At 43.5% G+C, this 20,912-nt stretch overlaps 2 protein-coding genes across 2 annotated transcripts in view; one reads left to right on the top strand and one right to left on the bottom strand.

The window, feature by feature from the left end:
- Window positions 1-20,912, top strand: part of CCDC146 (coiled-coil domain containing 146) — a 129,620-nt gene that overhangs the window by 43,796 nt on the left and 64,912 nt on the right. The window lies entirely within an intron of this gene.
- FGL2 (fibrinogen like 2) lies at window positions 1,843-15,349 on the bottom strand. The gene is made up of 2 exons (XM_058189539.1): window positions 14,621-15,349; window positions 1,843-3,951 (listed from the first exon to the last, which is right to left on the bottom strand). Exons 1-2 carry the CDS (start codon window positions 15,252-15,254, stop codon window positions 3,248-3,250), a joined length of 1,338 nt encoding a protein of 445 aa, XP_058045522.1. The 5' UTR covers window positions 15,255-15,349; the 3' UTR covers window positions 1,843-3,247.

Genomic DNA, 20,912 nt, shown 5'->3' on the forward strand with positions numbered 1-20,912 from the left:
ATCGACGCCCCCACACCCAATCCTCTTCAGCCGCTCCAAGGAGCAACTTTTGCCGCTCTTCGTTCCCAAAAGTCAGCGATATCGCTCCCAATTGGCAGTAAAAAGCGAATGTTGATCGAGAAGAACAGATGTGAAGGGAAAAGTCCATTGCTGGCTTGCTTTTCACACTCTCATGTTGGCTCAGTGGAAGGCTGGGATAGCGACAGCCGTGCAGGATTGTGGTGGATTGTGCACCTGCAGCAGGAGCAGAGGGTGGGGGCTGGGAGGAGGAGGAGTATTTTGCCAACTCAGAGGCTTCCCAGAAAGAGGCCCAGATTAAGAGGCTGCATAGTCCCACAGCTGGATGTGGGAAGGAGGGAAGAGGTTCAAGGTAGCCCTACCCTAGAAGAGGGGAGGTCAAACTCGATTTCATTGAGGGCCGCATCAGGGGTTGTGTTTGACCTTGGAGGCCCCGGGTGGAGGCAAGCTCGACATCACTCATTGAGGCTCGGTTTTTGGCCACGACAGCCTCCTTCAGTCCTCTGCTGGCGAAAATGGAGTTTAGGGATGCTGTCGCAGACGAAAACGGAGCCTACAGCCCTCCCAACCTCCGTTTTCACTGACAGAGGCACCACGGGCCGGTCCTTCACCGTTTCCAGGGCGGGACCACGGAGCCAGATCTAAGCACCCTGCAGGCCAGATGTGGCCAGCGGGCCTTGAGTTTTGATATCCTGCCCTAGAATCTCTCAGGATATATTTAATAGGCTATAGAACAGAGGTCTCCAATCTTGGTCCCTTTAAGACTTGCGGACTTCAACTCCCAGAGTCCCTCAGCCAGCAAAGCTGGCTGAGGAATTCTGGGAGTTGAAGTCCGCAAGTCTTAAAGGGACCAAGGTTGGAGACCCCTGCTATAGAAACTTTGGCAAGATTCTGTCCATCGGACGCAAGCAAATAAAAGATTGGATTGGATGGTGCATCGTTGTCCCATCTTTGGACTTGAGCCTGACCTTCAGCTTCGCAAAACTACTGCTCACATTTTAATTGTACAGGTAGTCCTCGGTTTACGACCACAAAGTGAGCCCAACGTTTTTGCCGGGCTAAGCGAAACATTTCTGAAGTGAATTGGCCCCATTTTACGACCGTTCTGGCCACAGTTGTTAAGTCAATCGCTGCAGTTGTTAACAACGGAGTCGTTACGTGAATCTGCCTTCGACGTTGACTTTGCTTGTCACGTGACCCCAAGACACTGCAACCGTCATATGTACATGCCAGTGGCCAAGCATCTGAATTTTGATCACATGACCACGGGGATTCTGCAACAGTCTTAAATGTACTTAGTGCTCTTTTAACTTTGAACGGTCACTAAACGAACTGTTGTAAATTGAGGATTACCTGTATTGTTGAGACTACATAGAATTACCCTATGACAGGTTACTTTTCACCTTAATGTGACCGCTGTTGATCTAAATGTGATATGTTAAATTATTGTTTTCCTTCTCTATAAGCATAAATATAGTTTGGGGATTATTTCCTCTCCTATTGAAAAAAAACACCTCCAATTTTTTTAAATCTAGAACTGGAAATACTTAATTAAGCCACAGTAATTTAAGTTCGTTTAATTGTCCTTGTTTTCAAACGTCATGATAAACATCTGCAGATTGTTTTCAGTGACACTTAAATTGATCTAATCCTGTCTAAGTGAATCCTAACTGTTAACATACATTCATATTTGAAGAGTTTGGCATAATTGTTACGATAGATTTCATGTGCAAAGCTCGATAGACTCATTAGAAATGACAATAGCATCTAGTGGAATGTAACCTTTCTGGATCATAATCAACCATCTCAGATTCATGCATCCAATAAAGTCAACTGTAACCCATGAATTTTTATACTACAGCAAACATTATCGCATTTTAGAATAAAATTATAAAAACGTACTACGATAATACACTATAAATGCTAAAATTAGTTAAGGTGCTCCAAGATTCTTCATGGCATTTACTAAAACAAAACAAAACAAAACGAACAAATGCAGCTACTCTTCTGCAAACTATTTAGACATATAAAGAAAAGTGACAGTGGCAATGCATAATTTGTCATCTATAAAAATATAACCTCTATTATTTACACAGAAAAGCACAGTCACAAAGTGATGGAGATGTTTCTCGCCTTGGAAAGCGTGGCAAGGCAGTTTAGTTTCACTGGCTTTGAAAATAATGGTTAAGTCACATTGACATGCAGCATTTTCTCCAAAAACTCAAGACACTGTGGAATGGGGCCTTCCCTCATATTATCCCAACAACAACTTTGTAAAGTAGACTGAGCCAAGAGACTGGGGGTGCAAAAAACCCCACCACTAATTGAATTTATCACTATCTTTCTGGAATTAAAATGGGGGCATTTAGACTTTGGGTTTAAATGCCTTTAATTATCTGCATTTTTTCCTAGGAGCAGATAATGGAACCGGATTACTGGAATGCCTTCAAAATTACTGTGTCAAAATTGAGCCTAAATCCAAATTCAGAAAATGTATGAGGATGAAGTATTATTTGGTCCAAACATACAAGTCTTTGTATATACCAAGGGTCTCCGAACTTGGCATCTTTAGACTAGAATCAGTTGGAAGGGACATTGGAGGTCTTCTAGTCCATCCCCCTATTTAAGTAGGAGAACCTATATCATTTCAGATAAGCGACTGTCTAGATTCTTCTTAAAAACATCCAGGGAGGGAAGGGAGGGAGGGAGGGAAAAAATTAAAAGAAAGAAAGAAGAAAGAGAGAGAGAGAGAGAAAGAAAGAAAAAAGAAAGAAAGAAAGAAAGAAAGAAAGAAAGAAAGAAAGAAAGAAAGAAAGAAAGAGAAGGAAGGAAGGAAGGAAGGAAGGAAGGAAGGAAGGAAGGAGAAAAGAAAGAAAGGAAGAAAGAAAGAAAGATTTATCCACGATGGAGTGCTTTAAGCCTTGTGGACTTCAACTCCCAGGATTCTGAGCCTTTCGCCATGGGTGGCTGGGGAATTCTGGGAATCGAAGTCCACAAATGTTAGAATTTGCCAAGTTTGGAGACCTTTCTGGTGTATACCATCATGAATTTGGTCAGAAAAAGAAGTCTGGTGGATTTTGGAAGAGGAATGCTTGCAAGAGGAAGAGATTTTTTTTTATTTTTTTTTAAAAAAAAGGGAAATGTAACAGAATATTCTTAAATTGCATTCAAATTCTGAGGCGAAAGTGCCAAGATTGGACAAAAGGATTTTGGGAGCGGGGAAAGGAATTCATGGCAAAAATGTTTTGGGCCTCATCATCATTTTAACCTTCCTAAAAGCTTTTCTGTAGCCGTTCATGTTCTGATCGGACACTTCAGGCCACGTGGCCCAAAAAATGCCATTGCGGACACCTTTATATTTCTTGCTGTAATATTTGCCGTTGAGATTCGCAGCCAGACAAGCATCAAACCACCATCCGGAGCTATAATACGCTCCGCAGTTGCCTGTAGCGTACTGGTCATTGTCTCTATCCGGGGTGCTGAAGAACTTTTGGTCGTGGTTGTAGCGTTTGCTGAAGTTCAAGGAGTCGCCGGCGGTGCCCGTGTAGGTGCCGATGGTTAACCGGTATTTGAGATACTCGTTGGCGACGTAGAACTGGTCGTAGGTGGCGTATTCTCGGACGCCGTTGAAATCTTCCAGCTCGATCCTCAGCTGCATCTGCTTGCTTTTGGTCAGGAGGTGAATTTTGTCGTTCCCTAGCCAGAACTCCTTACTGTTTCCAAAGCCGTTCTTGTAGGCCTCCCAGGTTCGGTTGAAGGAGACGCTGCCATCCTGGCGCATCTGGAACACGGTCCAGCCCCCTCCAAAGGACTCCATGTCGCAATAAACCTCAAAGCTATGGTTTCTGGGATCCGGGGTGATTTTGTAGATGCCGTTCTGGCGGTTTCCGGCGGCGAAATAATTGGAACAGTCTCCTTGAAGAAGCTGGATGCCTGGAGAGAGGGAGACGGACTGTTAAACACAAGTGACAGGCATATTTTGACTTCTCTAGCATAGCACCAAAGGATGCAGTTGTAAGGAGATTGTATTTCCAAAAAAAGAGAGAAATTTTAAAATTGGTGTTATCATACAGTCATTGCGATCTTCCTCCATTCCTTCCTTCCTTCCTTCCTTCCTCCCTCCCTCTCCTTGCTTCCTCCCTCCCTCCATTCCATCTTCCCTCCCTCTTATCTCTCTACCATCTCCTTTAATAAAATACCTTACAGTCATTGAGATCTCCCTCCTTTCCTTTCCCTTCCTTCCTTCCTTCCTCCCTCCCTCCCTCTACCATTTCCTTTAATAAAATACCTTAGACTTAGTCATTGAGATCTTCCTCCCTCCCTCCCTCCCTCTATCTCTCTCCCATCTCCTTCAATAAAATACCCTACAGCCGTTGAAATCTCCTTTCCTTTCCTTTCCTTTCCTTTCCTTTCCTTTCCTTTCCTTTCCTTTCCTTTCCTTTCCTTTCCTTTCCTTTCCTTTCCTTTCCCTCTCTTCCTTTCCCTTCCCTTCCCTTCCCTTCTCTTCCTTTCCTTTCCTTTCCTTTCCTTCCTCCCTCCCTCCTCCTCTACCATCTCCTTCAATAAAATACCCTACAGCCATTGAGATCTCCTCCTTTCCTTTCCTTTCCTTTCCTTTCCTTTCCTTTCCTTTCCTTTTTTTTCTTTTTCTTTCCTTTCCTTTCCTTTCCCTCTCTTCCCTTCCCTTCCCTTCCCTTCTCTTCCTTTCCTTTCCTTTCCTTTCCTTCCTCCCTCCCTCCCTCCCTCCCTCTACCATCTCCTTCAATAAAATACCCTACAGCCATTGAGATCTCCTCCTTTCCTTTCCTTTCCTTTCCTTTCCTTTCCTTTCCTTTCCTTTCCTTTCCTTTCCTTTCCTTTCCTTTCCTTTCCTTTCCTTTCCTTTCTTCATCTTCCTCTCCTCCTTCCTTCCTTCCTTCCTTCCTTCCTTCCTTCCTTTCTCCCTCCCTCCCCCCCCTCCCTCTACCATCGCCTTTAATAAAATACCCTACAGCCATTGAGATCTGCTACAAGAACTCTTAGAGGCAAAGATTTTTATCATAACCTTTCTTAGGACTATGCGACCGTTCTAAAGATTTACAGCAGCTGTTCTCAGCATCTGTGCAATGGCTTTTTCTGGGTGGAGTTGGAGAAGAGCTGGCCTCGTGATTTTTTCTACTGTCCTTTTAGAGAAAACAGATGGGTTTATTTCTAAAAAAGGTAACTGAAAGTTGCCAAGGTTGAAGACCCCTGATTTAAAAGGACAGTGATTTCCTATAACAGTGGCATTGCGTAACTTTTTGGTTTTGGCACCAAACAGGAATGTAACACTTTATATTCTTTTTTGTTTAAAAAAAAAAAAAAGCTCTTCCAGCTGTTTCCCAGTTATTATAAATTATTTAGGTCATTGGCATTTAATGTCATTATGTCATTGAAATAAGCAAGACAATTCACGCGGTCCTGGATTCTTAATTTTTTTTTTTACACAAATTTTGTTAATGGGCAGCATGTCATTTATATCTTATAGAGCTCAAGAACCGTTGATCCTGTGATCAAAATCCAGATGCTTGGCAAGCGGTTCACACTTATGACCGTTGCAATGTCCCAAGGTCACACGATTCCCTTTTGCAAACTTTTGACGATGGAAAGCCAGATTCACTTAACAACCGTGTTACGAACTCACCAACTGCAGCGATTCCAACAGCCGTGGCAAGAAAGGTCGCAAATGGGGCAAAACTTGTGTGTCAGCTGTCTCACTTAACAACAGAAATTTGGGGCTGGACTGTGGTCGCAAGTGGAGGACTATCTGCACTGGCAAGACCAACAGAATGGTTACAGAATGAGAATTCTAGTGGCCAATGAAAGTAGTTTTATTAAATTTGCCCCATTTCAGTACCATGGACTCCTGGGTCCTGGATTTCAGGCGAACTCTATAAGTAACCATATTTGAGGTCTCGTGGTTCGAAAATTTGGCAATTAATATTGATTTACTTGGGAAGACTAGACTATGTTAGCAAAAACACTGTGGCAGGAAGCCCATGTTGCATCAAACGTTACTGAGTCATCATAGCAGACCTAATTCTAACCACTGGCATGTGTAATTTAACAAAATCTTGACCACAGATTGACCGTTCCTGTGGTCTGTCAATTCTAGAAGAAGGGTTGGGGAATCCAGCACAGCATACTGGTTTATTGAGAAATACAGAAAACACCCACCCAGTTCACCTGGGCTTCAGGTAGAGGTGGTTTTAAATGCCAATTGTAGTCAACACACCTGGTTTTTAAACAGCTGCACTGGACTTGTGGCCGGTAAGGTCTTATAATAGAATAGAATAGAATAGAATAGAATAGAATAGAATAGAATAGAATAGAATAGAATAGAATAGAATTTTATTGGCCAAGTGTGATTGGACACACAAGGAATTTGTCTTGGTGCATATGCTCTCAGTGTACATAAAAGAAAAGATACGTTCATCATTTACAACACAATTGATGGTCAATATATCAATATAAATCATAAGGATTGCCAGCAACAAGTTATAGTCATACAGTCATAAGTGGAAAGAGATCGGTGATGGGAACTATGAAACGATTAATAGTAGTGCAGATTCAGTAAATAGTTAGGAATGTTATAGGTGCAGTGAAAACCCTTTCCCCACACTTATACACTTAGACTTAAGTACTGCTTACACTTAACTTAGATTTAGACATTGTTGTGGTCCGCCAGCACCCTGCGGAGCTGGCAACCGAGTCGGACAGCAATGAGGCTGAGGAAGAACATGGGCCAGTCCTGGAGGCTGGGGAAGGCCCGGATGAGGGCTCTGCGTCATCGGCAGAGATGGGGCCAGGGCCATCGGGGAGTGATGTGCAGACTCCGGAGCCTCCAGAGATTAACAGTAGTGAGGCAGAGGAACAGGAGGAGCCTGTTCCTAATGCACGCATGAGAAGAGCTGCCAGAAGGCAAGAGCAGCTCAAGCAAAGAGGACAACTCGGGAGTAGGGCCAAGAGAAGATTGGCCCCTCCCATAAGGCTTAAAACAGACCAGCAACAGCGTTTGGGCTTTGCTGGAAAACAACGTTGATAGCTTTGTCTTGTTGCATTTGTTTCGTATCGGTGTCGTCTGAACTTTTGCCAAGAAAGGCCTTTGGCACTTTGCCTAATTGGACCAAGGTTGGTGATAGGACTGAGGAATTGTGTTGGGAGGAATTTGCTTTAGTTTAGTTGGACTATGCTGAGAAAGAGTTAATTCTCAGCTGTTCTAATAAAGTTGGTTTGTTTTTACACTGACTGAGTTTCCTACTACTTACTTGGGCCTGGGTCACAACAGACATATACACACAGCTAGTCCTTGACATACGACCACAACTGAGGCCAACATCTATATGTTAAGCGAGAATTTCTTAAGGGAATTTTGCCCCATTGTACAACATTTCCTGCCATGGTGGTTAAATGAACCGCTGCAGTTGATAAGTTAGCAATGTGGCTGTTAAGTGAATCTGGCTTCCCCGTTGGCTTTGCTTACAAAAGAAAGTTCCCCAAAGTGATCACATGACCCCAGAACGCTGCCACGGTCATAAGTATGAACCAGTTGCCGAGCATCTGAATTTTGATCGCACGATGACGGGGAAGCTGCAAAGATCGTAACTCTGAAAAACGTTTTTGAGTGCTGTTGTAACTTTGAGCGGTTTCACTAAATCAACTGTTGTAAGTCGAGGACTACCTGTATACTACATAGGTTAACTTTGTATACCACTTTATAGCCCTCTCTAAGCGGTTTACAGAGTCAGCATATTGCCCCCCAACAAACTGGGTCCTCATTTTATCGATTTCGGAAGGATGGCAGACTCTCTGCGGCTACACAAACATTCATTGCATGTATCCGTCCCAGGGGCTGTAGTTTGAGGACCCCTGATTTAGTGCAATATAAAAAATGCAAATAATTCTTCTGTGGACCACCAAAATTTTCTCACGGACCACCGGTTGCTGACCGCTGGACTAGAAGGCCTTTGAGTCCACTCCCAGCCCTAGGAAAAAGTGATGATATATTTATTCCTAAACAACCTTACACTGTTTGGGAGGTTATGCCAGTGGCGACAATTTATTCCTGGACCAGATATTTCTTTGCAATAAAACCTGAGTTTTATTAACCGTAAAACATACTTTGGGACATAAATATTTCTGTCTGCTTCGGAGGATAATAATCCGAACTGTCAACGGAATTCTTAAGTTGTTCCTTGCTTTACTGTAATGTAACCAATTTAAAATGTTACATTTCTTGGAAAGAAGCTTGGAAAAAGAATTATCTGAAAGCCAAAATAGATCACGTTTGAATGCCAACTGCCATCATTTTACGAAAGGGTTTTGGTTTTTTTGCGTGCGTGAAACTGCATAGCTGGAAGGAAATGGCCTACAAAACAATACCTCATTTTACACTGCTTATAGTATGAAATTTTGCCAAGATTCCACTCTTGGTATATGATGTGCCATCTATTTAGAAAATATGATTTTTCACTACGTCGATGCAGATAATTGCAGCTGAAGCATTCCATCATTTGGGCCTTCCCTTATATATAACACTATAGCAGCCCTATAACATATGGCGAGCACTTGAATCGCTTTTTAAAATAGTTCAAAACAATATTTCAATGATGAAGCTTTTAATTTTTTGAGGGGTTTTTTTTTGGAAAAGTTCACATGCTTCACATCACGATTCACGTCGTTCCAGTTTAAAACGGAGGCATTTCACCAATACGTTAGAATCAATATTCTGAAGATAAAGCTGAAAACAATATGGGGGGGAAAAAAGGACAGATAAAATATTATTCGGGTGTTCCGGTCCCATCGTAAATGGTTTGGAAAATTCATCTCTTTCCTTTCACTCTTAAAACCCCAACCCAACCTAGAATGCGATCTTCACCCTTGCTCCTCTTCCAAAAACGGTGGTTCCTTAATATTTCATCTGCCCTTGGTGCTTGTTTTGCAGATGTTTCATTACCCAACTAGGTAACATCATCAATGCTAGTGAGGAGTGAGGTTTGCTCTCAGTTTATATTCTAGTGTCTTCCCTTGCCAGGGTTGATTGGGATAATTTTAGAGATTCTTTGGTTGGGCTGTTTGCTGTTGACTTTTTTTTGGGGTGGGGGGCAGTTTTTCAATTGGGTTATTTTTTTACTTGATTGTTGGTCTGATGTTAACCTTGGAATTAATCTATGCTGATCTGGGTGCCGATTGCTGGTGGGTCTTTTTGTTCCCCTTTTTGGCTCAGTAGATTGTCTCTTTTGCATAGTCCAGGGGTCGGCAACCTTAAACACTCAAAGAGCCATTTGGACCCGTTTCCCACAGAAAAGAAAACACCGGGAGCCACAAAACCTCAGTGGGCGTGGCCAACTCGACATCACTCACTTTCACCAGTCACATGACACCCCCCTAGCCACACCTACCATTAGGGCAGAGAACAACGGGAACCACAAAACCCTTTTGACATCTCTCTCTCTCTCTCTCTCTCCCTCCCGCCCCTTCCCTCTCTCTCCCCCCCTCTCTCTGTATCTCTCTATGTCTCTCTCTCTCTCCCCCCCCCTCTGTATCTCTCTGTCTCTACCCCAGCTGCTTCTCCATCTTCCGCTGTCGCCAGTGGTGGGATTCAAATAATTTAACAACCGGTTCTTTGACCTAATGACCAGCTGGGTAGGCGTGGCTCGGTGGTCATGTGACCGTGTGGGCGTGGCCAACTCAACGTCACTCACGTTGATGAGGTGCTTCGCTTTAGCTGTTACAATGTAACAAGGGTTAACCCGAGAGGCAGTTTCTGTAAGCCGGGCAATAAAGATTAGGCTAGAAACACCATCAGAATGTTTCCTTCCTGCCTTCCTTACAGGATTAGCCCTGTAAAGTGGAAAAAAAGCAAAATAAGATTTCTTCCAACAACCGGTTCTCCCGAATAGGTGCGAACTGGCTGAATCCCACCACTGGCTGTCACCCTTACCTTCTCAGGCCAAGTGAGGAGTGACTGGGAGGGGAGGGGCCAGCCAGTGGTGGGATCATCCAACTGGGAGCCACAGCAGAGGGCCCAAAGAGCTGCACACGGCTCCAGAGCCACAGGTTGCAGACACCCGGCATAGCCTATAGATATTGTTAACGTCTATGTGTTTATCGATGGCTAATTTGTCAGACTGCCAGGCTTCTAGAAATTCCCAAGTGTTTTCAGACGTGCCTTGGTCTAAGATTGTCACATTTTTCCAGGTGAAACTGTAGTTAAGTCTTATCTACCTTATGGGGATAAAAGAACTGCCATTATCAACCCGAGAACGCTAACATCAACAGGAGAACTACCCTTGCAATAAAACCAAGTTCATATTTTTCAGTTTCTACCCATGAGTGCATTTTTAACCATTTTAAGACTTGTGGATTCCAGCTGGATGTCTGAGTAACTGTGGGAATTCAAATTATGGGGTGACATCAGGGGGTGAAATCCAGCAGGTTCTGACAGGTTCTGAAGAACCGGTAGCGGATATTTTGAGCAGTTTGGAGAATCGGCAAATACCATCTCTGGCTGGCCCCAGAGTGGGGAGGGAATGGGGATTTTGCAATATCCTTCCCCCAGGAGTGGGGAGGGAATGGGGATTTTGCAATATCCTTCCCCCAGGAGTGGGGAGGGAATGGGGATTTTGCAGTATCCTTCCCCTGGAATGGGTTGGGAATGGAGACTTTGCAGTATCCTTCCCCTAGAGTGGGGTAGAAATGGAGATTTTGCAGTATCTTCCCTTGCCAAGCCCACCAAGCCACACCCACCAAGCCGCATAACGCCCACAGAACTGTTAGTAAAAAAAATTGGATTTCACCCCTGGGTGACATGATAGCCCTATTCCAGTATTTGAGGGGCTGCCACAAAGAAGAGGGGGTCAAATTATTCTCCAAAGCACTTGAAGGCAGGACAAGAAACACTGGATGGAAACTAATCAAAGAGAGAAGGAACCTGGAATTAAGGAGAAACTTCCTAACAGTGAGGACAATTGACCAGTGGAAGGACTTGCCTTCAGAAGTTGTGGGCGCTCCATCACTGGAAGTTTTTAACAAGGGACTAGACAGTTATCTGAAATGGTATAGGTTCTCCTGTTTGAGCAGGGGGCTGGACTAGAAGACCTCCAAGGTCCCTTCCAGCTCTATTCTATTCTCACAAGCCTTCATGTTCCCAAGTTTGGAGACCCCTTGGCGTAGTCAAGACGAGGATTACCAGCAATGCTCGCTAAAGGATTGGTAGGTACATTCTTGACTTGACAGTATAATAACTTTAATACTGTACGGCAGGGGTTTCCAAACTTGGCAACTTTAAAATTCAGTGTAGAGAAAAGTAAAGTCTTACACTTAGGCAAGAAAAACCAAAAGCAACGGGGGAGAAACCAGGCTTCGTAGCAGTAACTGTGAGAGGGATACTGGAGTCTTAGTGGACAACCAATTAAATATGAACCAAGGGTGTGCAGCAACAGCCAAAAGAGCCAATGCAATCCTAAATTGCATTAACAGAAGGATACAATCAAGATCAGGTGAGGTACTAATACCACTCTATAAAGCCTTAGTAAGACCACACCTAGAATGCTGCATCCAGTTTTGGTCACCACACTATAAAAAAAAGATTGAGTTGAGACTCTAGAAAGAGTGCAGAGAAGAGCAACCAAGATGATTAGGGGACTGTAGGATAAAACATATGACAAATGGATGCAGGAATTGGCTAGTCTAGTGAAGAGAAGGACCAGGGGAGACATGATAGCAGTCTTCCAATATTTGAGGGGCTGCCACAGAGAGGAAGGGGGTCAAGCTATTTTCCAAAGCACCCAAAGGCCAGGCAAGGAATAATGGATGGAAACTGATCAAGGAGAGATTCAACCTAAAAATAAGAAGAAATTTTCTGACAGCGAGAGCAATCAACCCATGGAACAGAAGTTGCCTTCAGAAGTTGTGGGAGCCTCATCACTGGAGGCTTTCAAGAAGAGACTGGACTGCCATCTGTCAGAAACGGTGTAGGGTCTCCTGCTTGGATGGGGGAGGTTTGGACTAGATGACCTACAAGATCCCTTCATCTCTATTAAACTATTAATTCCCCAGCCATCGTAGCTGGCTGAGGAATTCTAGGAGTTGAAGTCCACCAGTCTTAAAGTTGCCAAGTTTGGAGTTCCCCCTGCATTAGTTGGACCTGATTTAGCCCTGGCTGGTAGCAGGGCTAACTGGGGAAATTACAACTGGTCTCCCACTTGGTATCAACAGCAAAGGATGCTCTCATCCAACCTAATAAGATGTAGACGAAGATAGCTGTATTTTATAGAGTGTATTGTCAGCCCCTGGAGGAAGTCGGCAATAAATGGTGCCTTTGTATTTTTCCCTCTGTTGTTGATCCAAATGTCTACAAAAATTGTGAGCTTTGTACCCGAGTCCTAAATCCTTTCACATAAACAGAAAAATCTATACTCTTTAAGTGCTGATCGATGCTGCTGCTCACCTGAGCTAATACAGGTAGTCCTCGCCTTACAACTGTTCACGTAGCGACCGTTCCAAGTTACGGACGGCAGTGGAAAAAGTGATTTATGACTGTTTTTCACAGTTATGACCATTGCAGCGATCAGGTGATCCGAATTCAGATGCTTATCAATTGATTCATATTTATGACGGTTGCAGTGCCCTGGGGATCCTAGGACCCCCGGGGCACTGCAACCGTCATAAATATGAATCAATTGATAAGCATCTGAATTCTGATTTTGTGACCTTCTCACACAGGGGTGTTAAACTCGCGGCCCGTGGGCCAGATGCATCACATTCAGCCACCACCATCCAACTCAGTTTAGCGAAGGGGGAAAAAGTCCTGATACGTCACATGACGCTACTGTGACGATGCAAGTTTGATACCCTTGTTCTAACAGGCAAAGTCAACGGGGAATCCAGATTCGCTTAACAACCGTGTTACTAACTTAATAACTGCAGCGATCCGCTTAACAACCGTGGCGTGAAAAGTTGTAAAACAGAGCAAAATTCACTTCAGAAATGTCTCACTTAGCAACATACATTTTGGCTCAATTACGGTCGTTAAGTCGAGGGCTACCTGTAATAATATTTGATTTCGCTCCTAATTTCTTCAGCCAGCCATAGCCATCTGCTGCTTTTCTCACCGTTTAGAGGTGCCCTCATTCCAAAAAGAACAAGGTTGAATTAACCTTGTTAATTGTGGAACAACTTGCCTCCAGAAGTTGTGAATGCTCCAACACTGGAAGTTTTTAAGAAGAGGTTGGATAACCATTTGTCTGAAGTGGTGTAGGGTTTCCTGCCTAAGCAGGGGGTTGGACTAGAAGACCTCCAAGGTCCCTTCCAACTCTGTTGTTCTATTCTATTCTACTCTTGAGAAACTGAACTAATTCACTTTTCCTGATACAAATTGGAAGAGTGTTACCCCTGGAGCTGTGAAGCTAAATGCTAAAAACATACGAAGAACGGTTGCAGGAACTGGGTATGGCTAGTCTAGAGAAAAGTAGGACTTAGAGTGACGTGATAGCAGTCTTGCAGTATTTGAGGGGCTGCCACTAAGAGGAGGGGATCAACTTATTTTCCAAAGCACCAGAAGACAAGACCAGAAATAATGGATGGAAACTAATCAAGGAGAGAAGCAACCTGGAATTAAGGAGACACTTCCTAATAGTGAGGACAATTAATCAGCGGAAGGGCTTGCCTTCAGAAGTTGTAGGTGCTCCATCACTGGAGGCTTTTAAGAAGAGATTGGGCAGCCACTTGTTTCAAATTGTATAGGGTCTCCTACTTGAGCAGGGGGTTGGACTGGAAGACCTCCAAGGTCCCTTCCAGCTCTATTCAGACTGAAGCAGATGGTGTCCCGATGACAGCAACTCTCACCTTGGCCTGCTTCCCAGCTCCTAAGATTTGTCATCTCACGACTTGTCACTGGGTTATCTCACGCCATCGACGCCCCCACACCCAATCCTCTTCAGTTGAACCCTAACCTAACCTAACCTAACCTAACCTAACCTAACCTAACCTAACCTAACCTAACCTAACCTAACCTAACCTAACCCTATTCTATTCTATTCTATTCTATTCTATTCTATTCTATTCTATTCTATTCTATTCCAGGGGTCTCCAACCTTGGCAACTTTAAAACTTGTGGACTTCAATTCCCAGAGTTCCTAAACCAGCTTTGCTGGGAGTTGAAGTCCACAAATCTTAAAGTTGCCAAGGTTGGAGATCCCTATTCTATTCCATTCCATTCCACATTTTCTATTCTATTCTATTCTATTCTATTCTATTCTATTCTATTCTATTCTATTCTATTCTATTCTATTCTATTCTATTCTATTCTATTCTATTCTATTCTACCCTACCCTACCCTACCCTACCCTACCCTACCCTACCCTACCCTACCCTATTCTATTCTATTCTATTCTATTCTATTCTATTCTATTCTATTCTATTCTATTCTATTCTATTCTATTCTAACCTTTCTTCCGTTACTCTTAGGTAGGTGTCAACCCCCAAATCCTGGCTGCTTTATAACTTGGTTCAACAACAATTCTCAACGTAAAAAGGAGTCAACACTTCAAATTCATGGAGAAATCCTCAGACGTTGACCTACCTGCTTTGGATTCTTCAGCTGAACATTGCGAAGAGCACTTACGGTCCAAACTGTTCACGAAAAACGTCAGATTGGCCACTTTGTTGTCGACGTAATTTTCCACGTTGTTCATGTTGACCAGGTTCATTTTCTCCAGCCGGCCGTGCAGAGTGTGGATCTGGTTTTTGGCGTTCTTCAGGTTCTCGGACAGCTTGGTCACCTTGTCCTGCAGGTCCGCGACTCGGTTGTCTTGTACAATGCTCTGGTTCGTGGAGCCGGGCGGTAGAAAGTCATTCGAGCTGTCCTTCTCTCGGTTGTCATCTGCCTGCAGTTTACAGTCCTGGCAGGATTTCTTCAGAGTGTTGACCATTTCCTTGAGGAGCTCCACTTCCTTGAGGGTCTTCTCCATCAGTTGGAACTGCTTGGGCAGCTGGATGGTCAGGGGAGGAAAATTCACCTGGTAGGGACATTCCTCTCCATCGCATTTCCCGCTGCTTTGGAGGGCGAGAGGGCAAGCTGGAGACACCTTATCTTCTTCTCCTCCTCCTCCTCTTTCTTCATCTCCCCTTCCTGCATCTTCTTCCGACAGAACGAACCTGTTTGCAAAAAGCAGAGCGACTGTTTGCAGCAACAACACCCTTCCAGCGAGCTTCATCTTCTCTGAGAACGTAGCCGCTCAGTGAGGAAGTGCACGGAACTCCAGATACTTTTATACACGGCAGCTCGGTGGTGCTTGTGAGTTATCGCAGCCCGTCCAGCTCGGTTCTCAGAAAAGGGTGGGTGTCTATATCTTGCATCACAAGCCGAAAGTGATATTAATAGCAGCACAGAGTAGTTAAGAGAGAGAGGGGGGGGGGAAATCACCCAAACTCCCATGCTGTTCAGCTTTTTGTCCACGTAAGCAAATATTCATCAGGATACACACAGATGTAGATCATAAGATTTCTCCCCCCCCACCCCGTCCCCTCCCCACCTTCCCTCCTCATTCATATTTTAATCTGGTTTTGATTGCTCTTCTTCGGGGGAAAAATCAAAACAGCCTGGATTTGGTCTTTGGGAGTCATTGATGTTAAACCAGGAGGAACAAAAAAATCTCTGATTCCCCCCCCACCTCCCCCGGCCCTTTCTTTATATCGTATCGAATTGTATATAAGCTGCAATCAAGGATCCTTTTTTTCACTTTCCTGTTTTCTAAAGTAAAATACTAAAGTCAAAATAGAGCACTGCACACCAGAACGATTGGACACAAGGACAATTTTCTCCCGAACATCATCACTCTGCTAAACAAATAATTCCCCTCAACACTGTCAAACTATTCACTAAGCCTGCATTACTATTACTATTAGTCTTTTCATCGTTCCTATCACCCATCTCCTCCCACTTATGACTGCATGACTGTAACTTTGTTGATTGTATCTTTATGATTGATATTGTTTCCTAATATGATTTGATTGCTTATTTGTCCCCTATGACTATCACTGAGTGTTGTACCTTACGATTCTTGACGAGTGTATCTTGTCTTTTTATGTACACTGAGAGCCTATGCACCAAAGACAAATTCCTTGTGTATCCAATCACACTTGGCCAATAAAGAATTCTATGTCTAAATACACCCGTGCTCCAGACAGCCTGGTCAGTGTGTGTGTGTGTGTGTGTATACTCTTTTTGGCCCTTTTCCCAACCGCATAATATCAACCGCACAAAAACCACATCTGAATCCCAAATATCCACCGGTTCAAGCGATTGCAGGAAATAATGATCGGAGTAATATTTCAAATTTCTGTTTGATTTTTCAAATATTTTTTCAAATATCAGATATTTCAAGTTTCTGTTTGATCCCTGATGTGGAATTGGCCTTTTTGCTTTAGTTGAGAATGCAAAAAAAAAAAGGTGGGAAAGAAATTGAGGAATGTTAAAGATTGTGAGAACCAGGGAGAAGATTTTGAGAGGAATAGGCAAGAACGGTTATAGAAGCAAAGACGGCTGAAATACTGTAAATAGACCTGGGAAACAAGATAGCAATAGCAATATCACTTCGACTTATTGACCGCTTGTTGCTTTGCCGTCCTCTCTAAGCGGTTTGCAATGCCAGCCTCTTGCCCGCCAACAATCTGCGCTCCTCTTTTTACCGACCTCGGAAGAACAGAAGGCTGAGTCAATCTTGAGCCGGTCAGGATCGAACACCTGGCTGCGGGCAGGGTTTGCCTGCAATACTGCATTCTAACCACCGCGCCACCACAGTTATTCAAAAGAAGTTCAGGCAATGTCCGCTGATTCATTGTGACGTAAGAGGGAGAAGGGATAAAACACAAGCAGGCTTGCAAGATTCCGTTGTTTTAGAGTCAGTTTGATCTAGTGGTTAAAGCAACAGGCTAGAAACTGGGAGACTGGGAGTTCTAGTTCTGCCTTAACCATGAAAATCAGGTGGGTGACTTTGGGCCAATTACCAGGAGACCGAGAGTTCTAGTTCTGCCTTAACCATGAAAGTCAGGTGGATGACTTTGGGCAAATCACTAGGAGATTGAGAGTTCTAGCTCTGCCTTAACTATGAAAGTCAGGTGGTTGACTTTGGGCCAAGCAGTAGGAGACCGAGAGTTCTAGTTCTGTCTTAACCATGAAAGTCAGATGATTGACTTTGGGCCAATCACTAGGAGACTGAGAATTCTAGTTCTGTCTTAACCACAAAAGTCAGATGGGTGACTTTGGGCTAATCAGTAGGAGACCGAGAGTTCTAGTTCTGCCTTAACCATGAAAGTCAGGTGGTTGACTTTGGGCCAATCAGTAGGAGACCGAGAGTTCTAGTTCTGCCTTGACCATGAAAGTCAGGTGGGTGACTTTGGGGCAATCACTAGGAGACCGAGAGTTCTAGTTCTGCCTTAACCATGAAAGTCAGGTGGGTGACTTTGGGCCAATCAGTAGGAGACCGAGAGTTCTAGTTCTGCCTTAACCATGAAAGTCAGGTGGGTGACTTTGGGCCAATCAGTAGGAGACCGAGAGTTCTAGTTCTGCCTTAACCATGAAAGTCAGGTGGGTGACTTTGGACCGGTTACCAGGGATAGTGAGTTCTAGTTCTGGAAATATGAAATATGAGTTTATGGTGGGCAACATCATGGTAATAATCCTCCATTGTGACACAGAGGAAGGTGGAATAGTGGAATTATTAGCCTATTTTGTCAAAATTGACATTTGTGAGTCTTCGATTGCCCAAGCGGGATGCCGTGGAAATTGGTCATCAGCACACACAAGTAGTCCTCAACTTACAACAGTCCATTTAGTGGCCATTCAAAGTTACAACGACACTGAAAAAAAGTGACCGATGACCATTTTTCACACTTACGACCGTTGCTCACATGATTTACATTAGGATGCTGAACAGCTGCTTCATATTTATGACGGTCGCAGTGTCCCGGGGGTCGTGTGATCCCCCTTTTGCGACCTTCCGACCAGCAAAGTCAATGGGGAAGTCGGATTCACTTCACACCCGTGTTACTAATTTGACAACTGCGGTGATTCACTTAGCGACGGTGGCAAGAAAGGTCGTAAAACGGGACAAAACTCCCTTAACAAATTTCTCACTTAGCAGCATAAGTACAGGCAGTCCTTGAGTTACGACCACAATCGAGCCCCAAATTTATGTTGCCAAGCGAAACATTTGTTAAATGAATTTTGCTCCATTGTACGACCTTTCTTGCCAAAGTTGCTAAGTGGATCACTGCAGCTATTAAGTTAGTACCACAGTTGTTAAGTGAAAATGGCTTTCCCATTGATTTCGCTGGTCAGAAGGTCGCAGAAGTTGATCTCATGACCCCAGGACATTGCAACCATCATAAATATGAACCAGTTGCCAAGCCCCTCCCCCTCCCCCGAATTTTGATCACGGGACCACAGGAATGCTGCAATGGTTATAAGTGTGAAAAACGATCATAAATCACTTTTTTTCAGCATCGTTGTGACTTTGAACGGTCACTAAATGAACTGTTGTAAGTCGAGGGCTACCTGCACTGGGCTCAGTTGTTGTTATAAGTCAAGGACTACCTGTGTAATAGCAGAGCAAGCAAAATTGGGAAAGGAGGCCCACTGTTGCAAAGCTCGACGTCTCATAATCAGCGTGGGAAAATAAAAGGCTTAATGCTCAGTGATTGCTCAAGTGTAAAATTGCTATTCTTCAGATTTTAAAAGTAGGCAATAAAAGCATATAACACATTCATAAGATCAGCCTTTGCACCCGGGGACTGGAAAATAGCAACATAATCCTGTTTTTTTTTTTTTTAAAAAAAAGAATTCTGGAGAACTAGCGGAAAATGACAGGCCGTTTATCTTATCTTTTATTTTTAAATGATAAAAATTCTGCTGAATAAGGATCAGCAACAGGCTTCTGTAAAGACAAAGATTTTTTCCTCACCCAGCTTACCAAATTTAATCCAATCCTTACTTGAACTCATGAAACACTTTTCGATGAAGTTTTTGCACCAAAGATTCCCGAGCAAATTTCGTAAGTGAGGAATAAGGATAATACTCCGATTAAACTAATCATTCGTTGAACTATAAGAAATGGTCAGTTTTCAGTGAAAGGGAAAGATCGTTAGTAGTTCTTTCAATTGGTTAATTACCTGGAAATAGCAAGGTGATCATTATTAGAAAAGGTAATAAATTGTTTATTACAAAGGACATTAAGATGACAAAAGTTCATTCTCATTCTCTCAGTTATAAAACAATTGGGACAACCACCACTCTTTCTGAGTTGTGGTCCGCCAGCAGCCTGCGGAGCTGGCAACAGAGTTGGACAGCGATGAGGCTGAGGAAGAGTGTGGGCGAGTCCTGGAGGCTGGGGAAGGCTCAGATGAGGGCTCTGCGTCGGAGGCAGAGGTGGGGCCAGGGCCATCGGGGAGTGATGTGCGGACTCCAGAGCCTCCAGAGGCTGACAGTAGTGAGGCAGAGGGACAGGAGGAGCCCGTTCCTAATGCACGCATGAGAAGAGCTGCCAGAAGGTAAGAGCAGCTCAAGCAAAGAGGACGACTCGGGAGTAAGGCCAGGAGATGATTGGCCCCTCCCATAAAGCTTAAAAGACCAGCAACGACATTTGGGCTCTTTGCCGGAAAACAATGTTGATAGCTTTGTCTTCTTGCATTTATTTTGTATCGGTGTCTTCTGAACTTTTGCCAAGAAAGGCCTTTGGCAGTTTGCCTAATTGGACCAAGGTTGGTGATAGGACTGAGGAATTTGTGTTGGGAAGAATTTGCTTTAATTTAGTTGGACTACGCTGAGAATGAAGTAATTCTCAGCTGTTCCAATAAAGTTGGTTTGTTTTTACACTGACTGAGTTTCCTACTACCTACTTGGGCCTGGGTCACAACATTCTGTGGCTGAACAAGAGGTTTACCTCCTAGTGTCCCAGTTGGTGGGCTGTTTAAAAAATCTGGACTGTGTAGGATAACTGATACCTTTAATTTGTGTGAGTACATGCATATATCTTTGTGTGTGGAGGTATACATATAAAACAGTGATGGGAACATTTTTGGCACAGATGAGTGCCCAAACTGGAACACATGTGCATGTGTGTGCATTTGTGCGTGCTGGAGCGCCAGAAACCTGAAGATTAGCTAGGGTGTGCATGTGTGTGCTGGCCAGCTGGTCTTCACGTGCAGCGGAGCATCAGAAACCCAAAGATCAGCTGGCCGGTGCGGTCATGCCTGGTTTTGGCCGTTTTGGGGGGGCTTTTTTAGGCTGTTTTCAGACCATTTTTCAGGCTGTTTTTGGCCCAAAAACCTGCCATTTTCCGGTCCTCAGGCACTTGTGAAGACCAATTGGCCAGCACAAATGTGCACACCGGAAATTTCACCCTATTATAGGAAATGATGCTTAGAAAGGTAACATTGCCTATTAACATTCAAACATTAAGTGGAAAGCTATAAACCTGTTTGCAATCAGCTAGAGAGATGGAAGCTGTCAAAATATACTTCCTACATTTTTGTTTGTTTATTTAAGGATTGTTTCCTTCAGGTTCATTAGCTACGTTTTCCATAAGAGTAGATCTGGGAGGCTTCTAGATTTATTGTGTATCCGGTCATAAAAAGAAAATGAGGACCCAGAGTGTTGGGGGCAATTAAGTTGACTTTGTATATAATATACAAATGGATGAAGACTATTGCTTAACACATTGTAAGCCGCCCTGAGTCTTCGGAGAAGGGCGGGATATAAATTCAAATAAAAATAAAAAATAAATAAAATAAATAAATAAAAATACCAAAATTAAACCTTGATTTGAACTATGTGAACTATTTATTTATTTATTTATTTATTATTCAAATTTTTA

Source organism: Ahaetulla prasina, chromosome 7 (genome assembly GCF_028640845.1).
Source record: "Ahaetulla prasina isolate Xishuangbanna chromosome 7, ASM2864084v1, whole genome shotgun sequence".
NCBI lineage: Eukaryota > Metazoa > Chordata > Lepidosauria > Squamata > Colubridae > Ahaetulla > Ahaetulla prasina.

Bases quoted from the DNA above. Each gene is read 5' to 3' on its own strand.
- FGL2 (XM_058189539.1), bottom strand. From the start codon at position 15,254: ATGAAGCTCGCTGGAAGGGTGTTGTTGCTGCAAACAGTCGCTCTGCTT. The intron at 3,952-14,620 runs GTAGGTCAACGT...CCCTCTCTCCAG, and splicing joins AGCTGAAGAATCCAAAGCAG to GCATCCAGCTTCTTCAAGGA.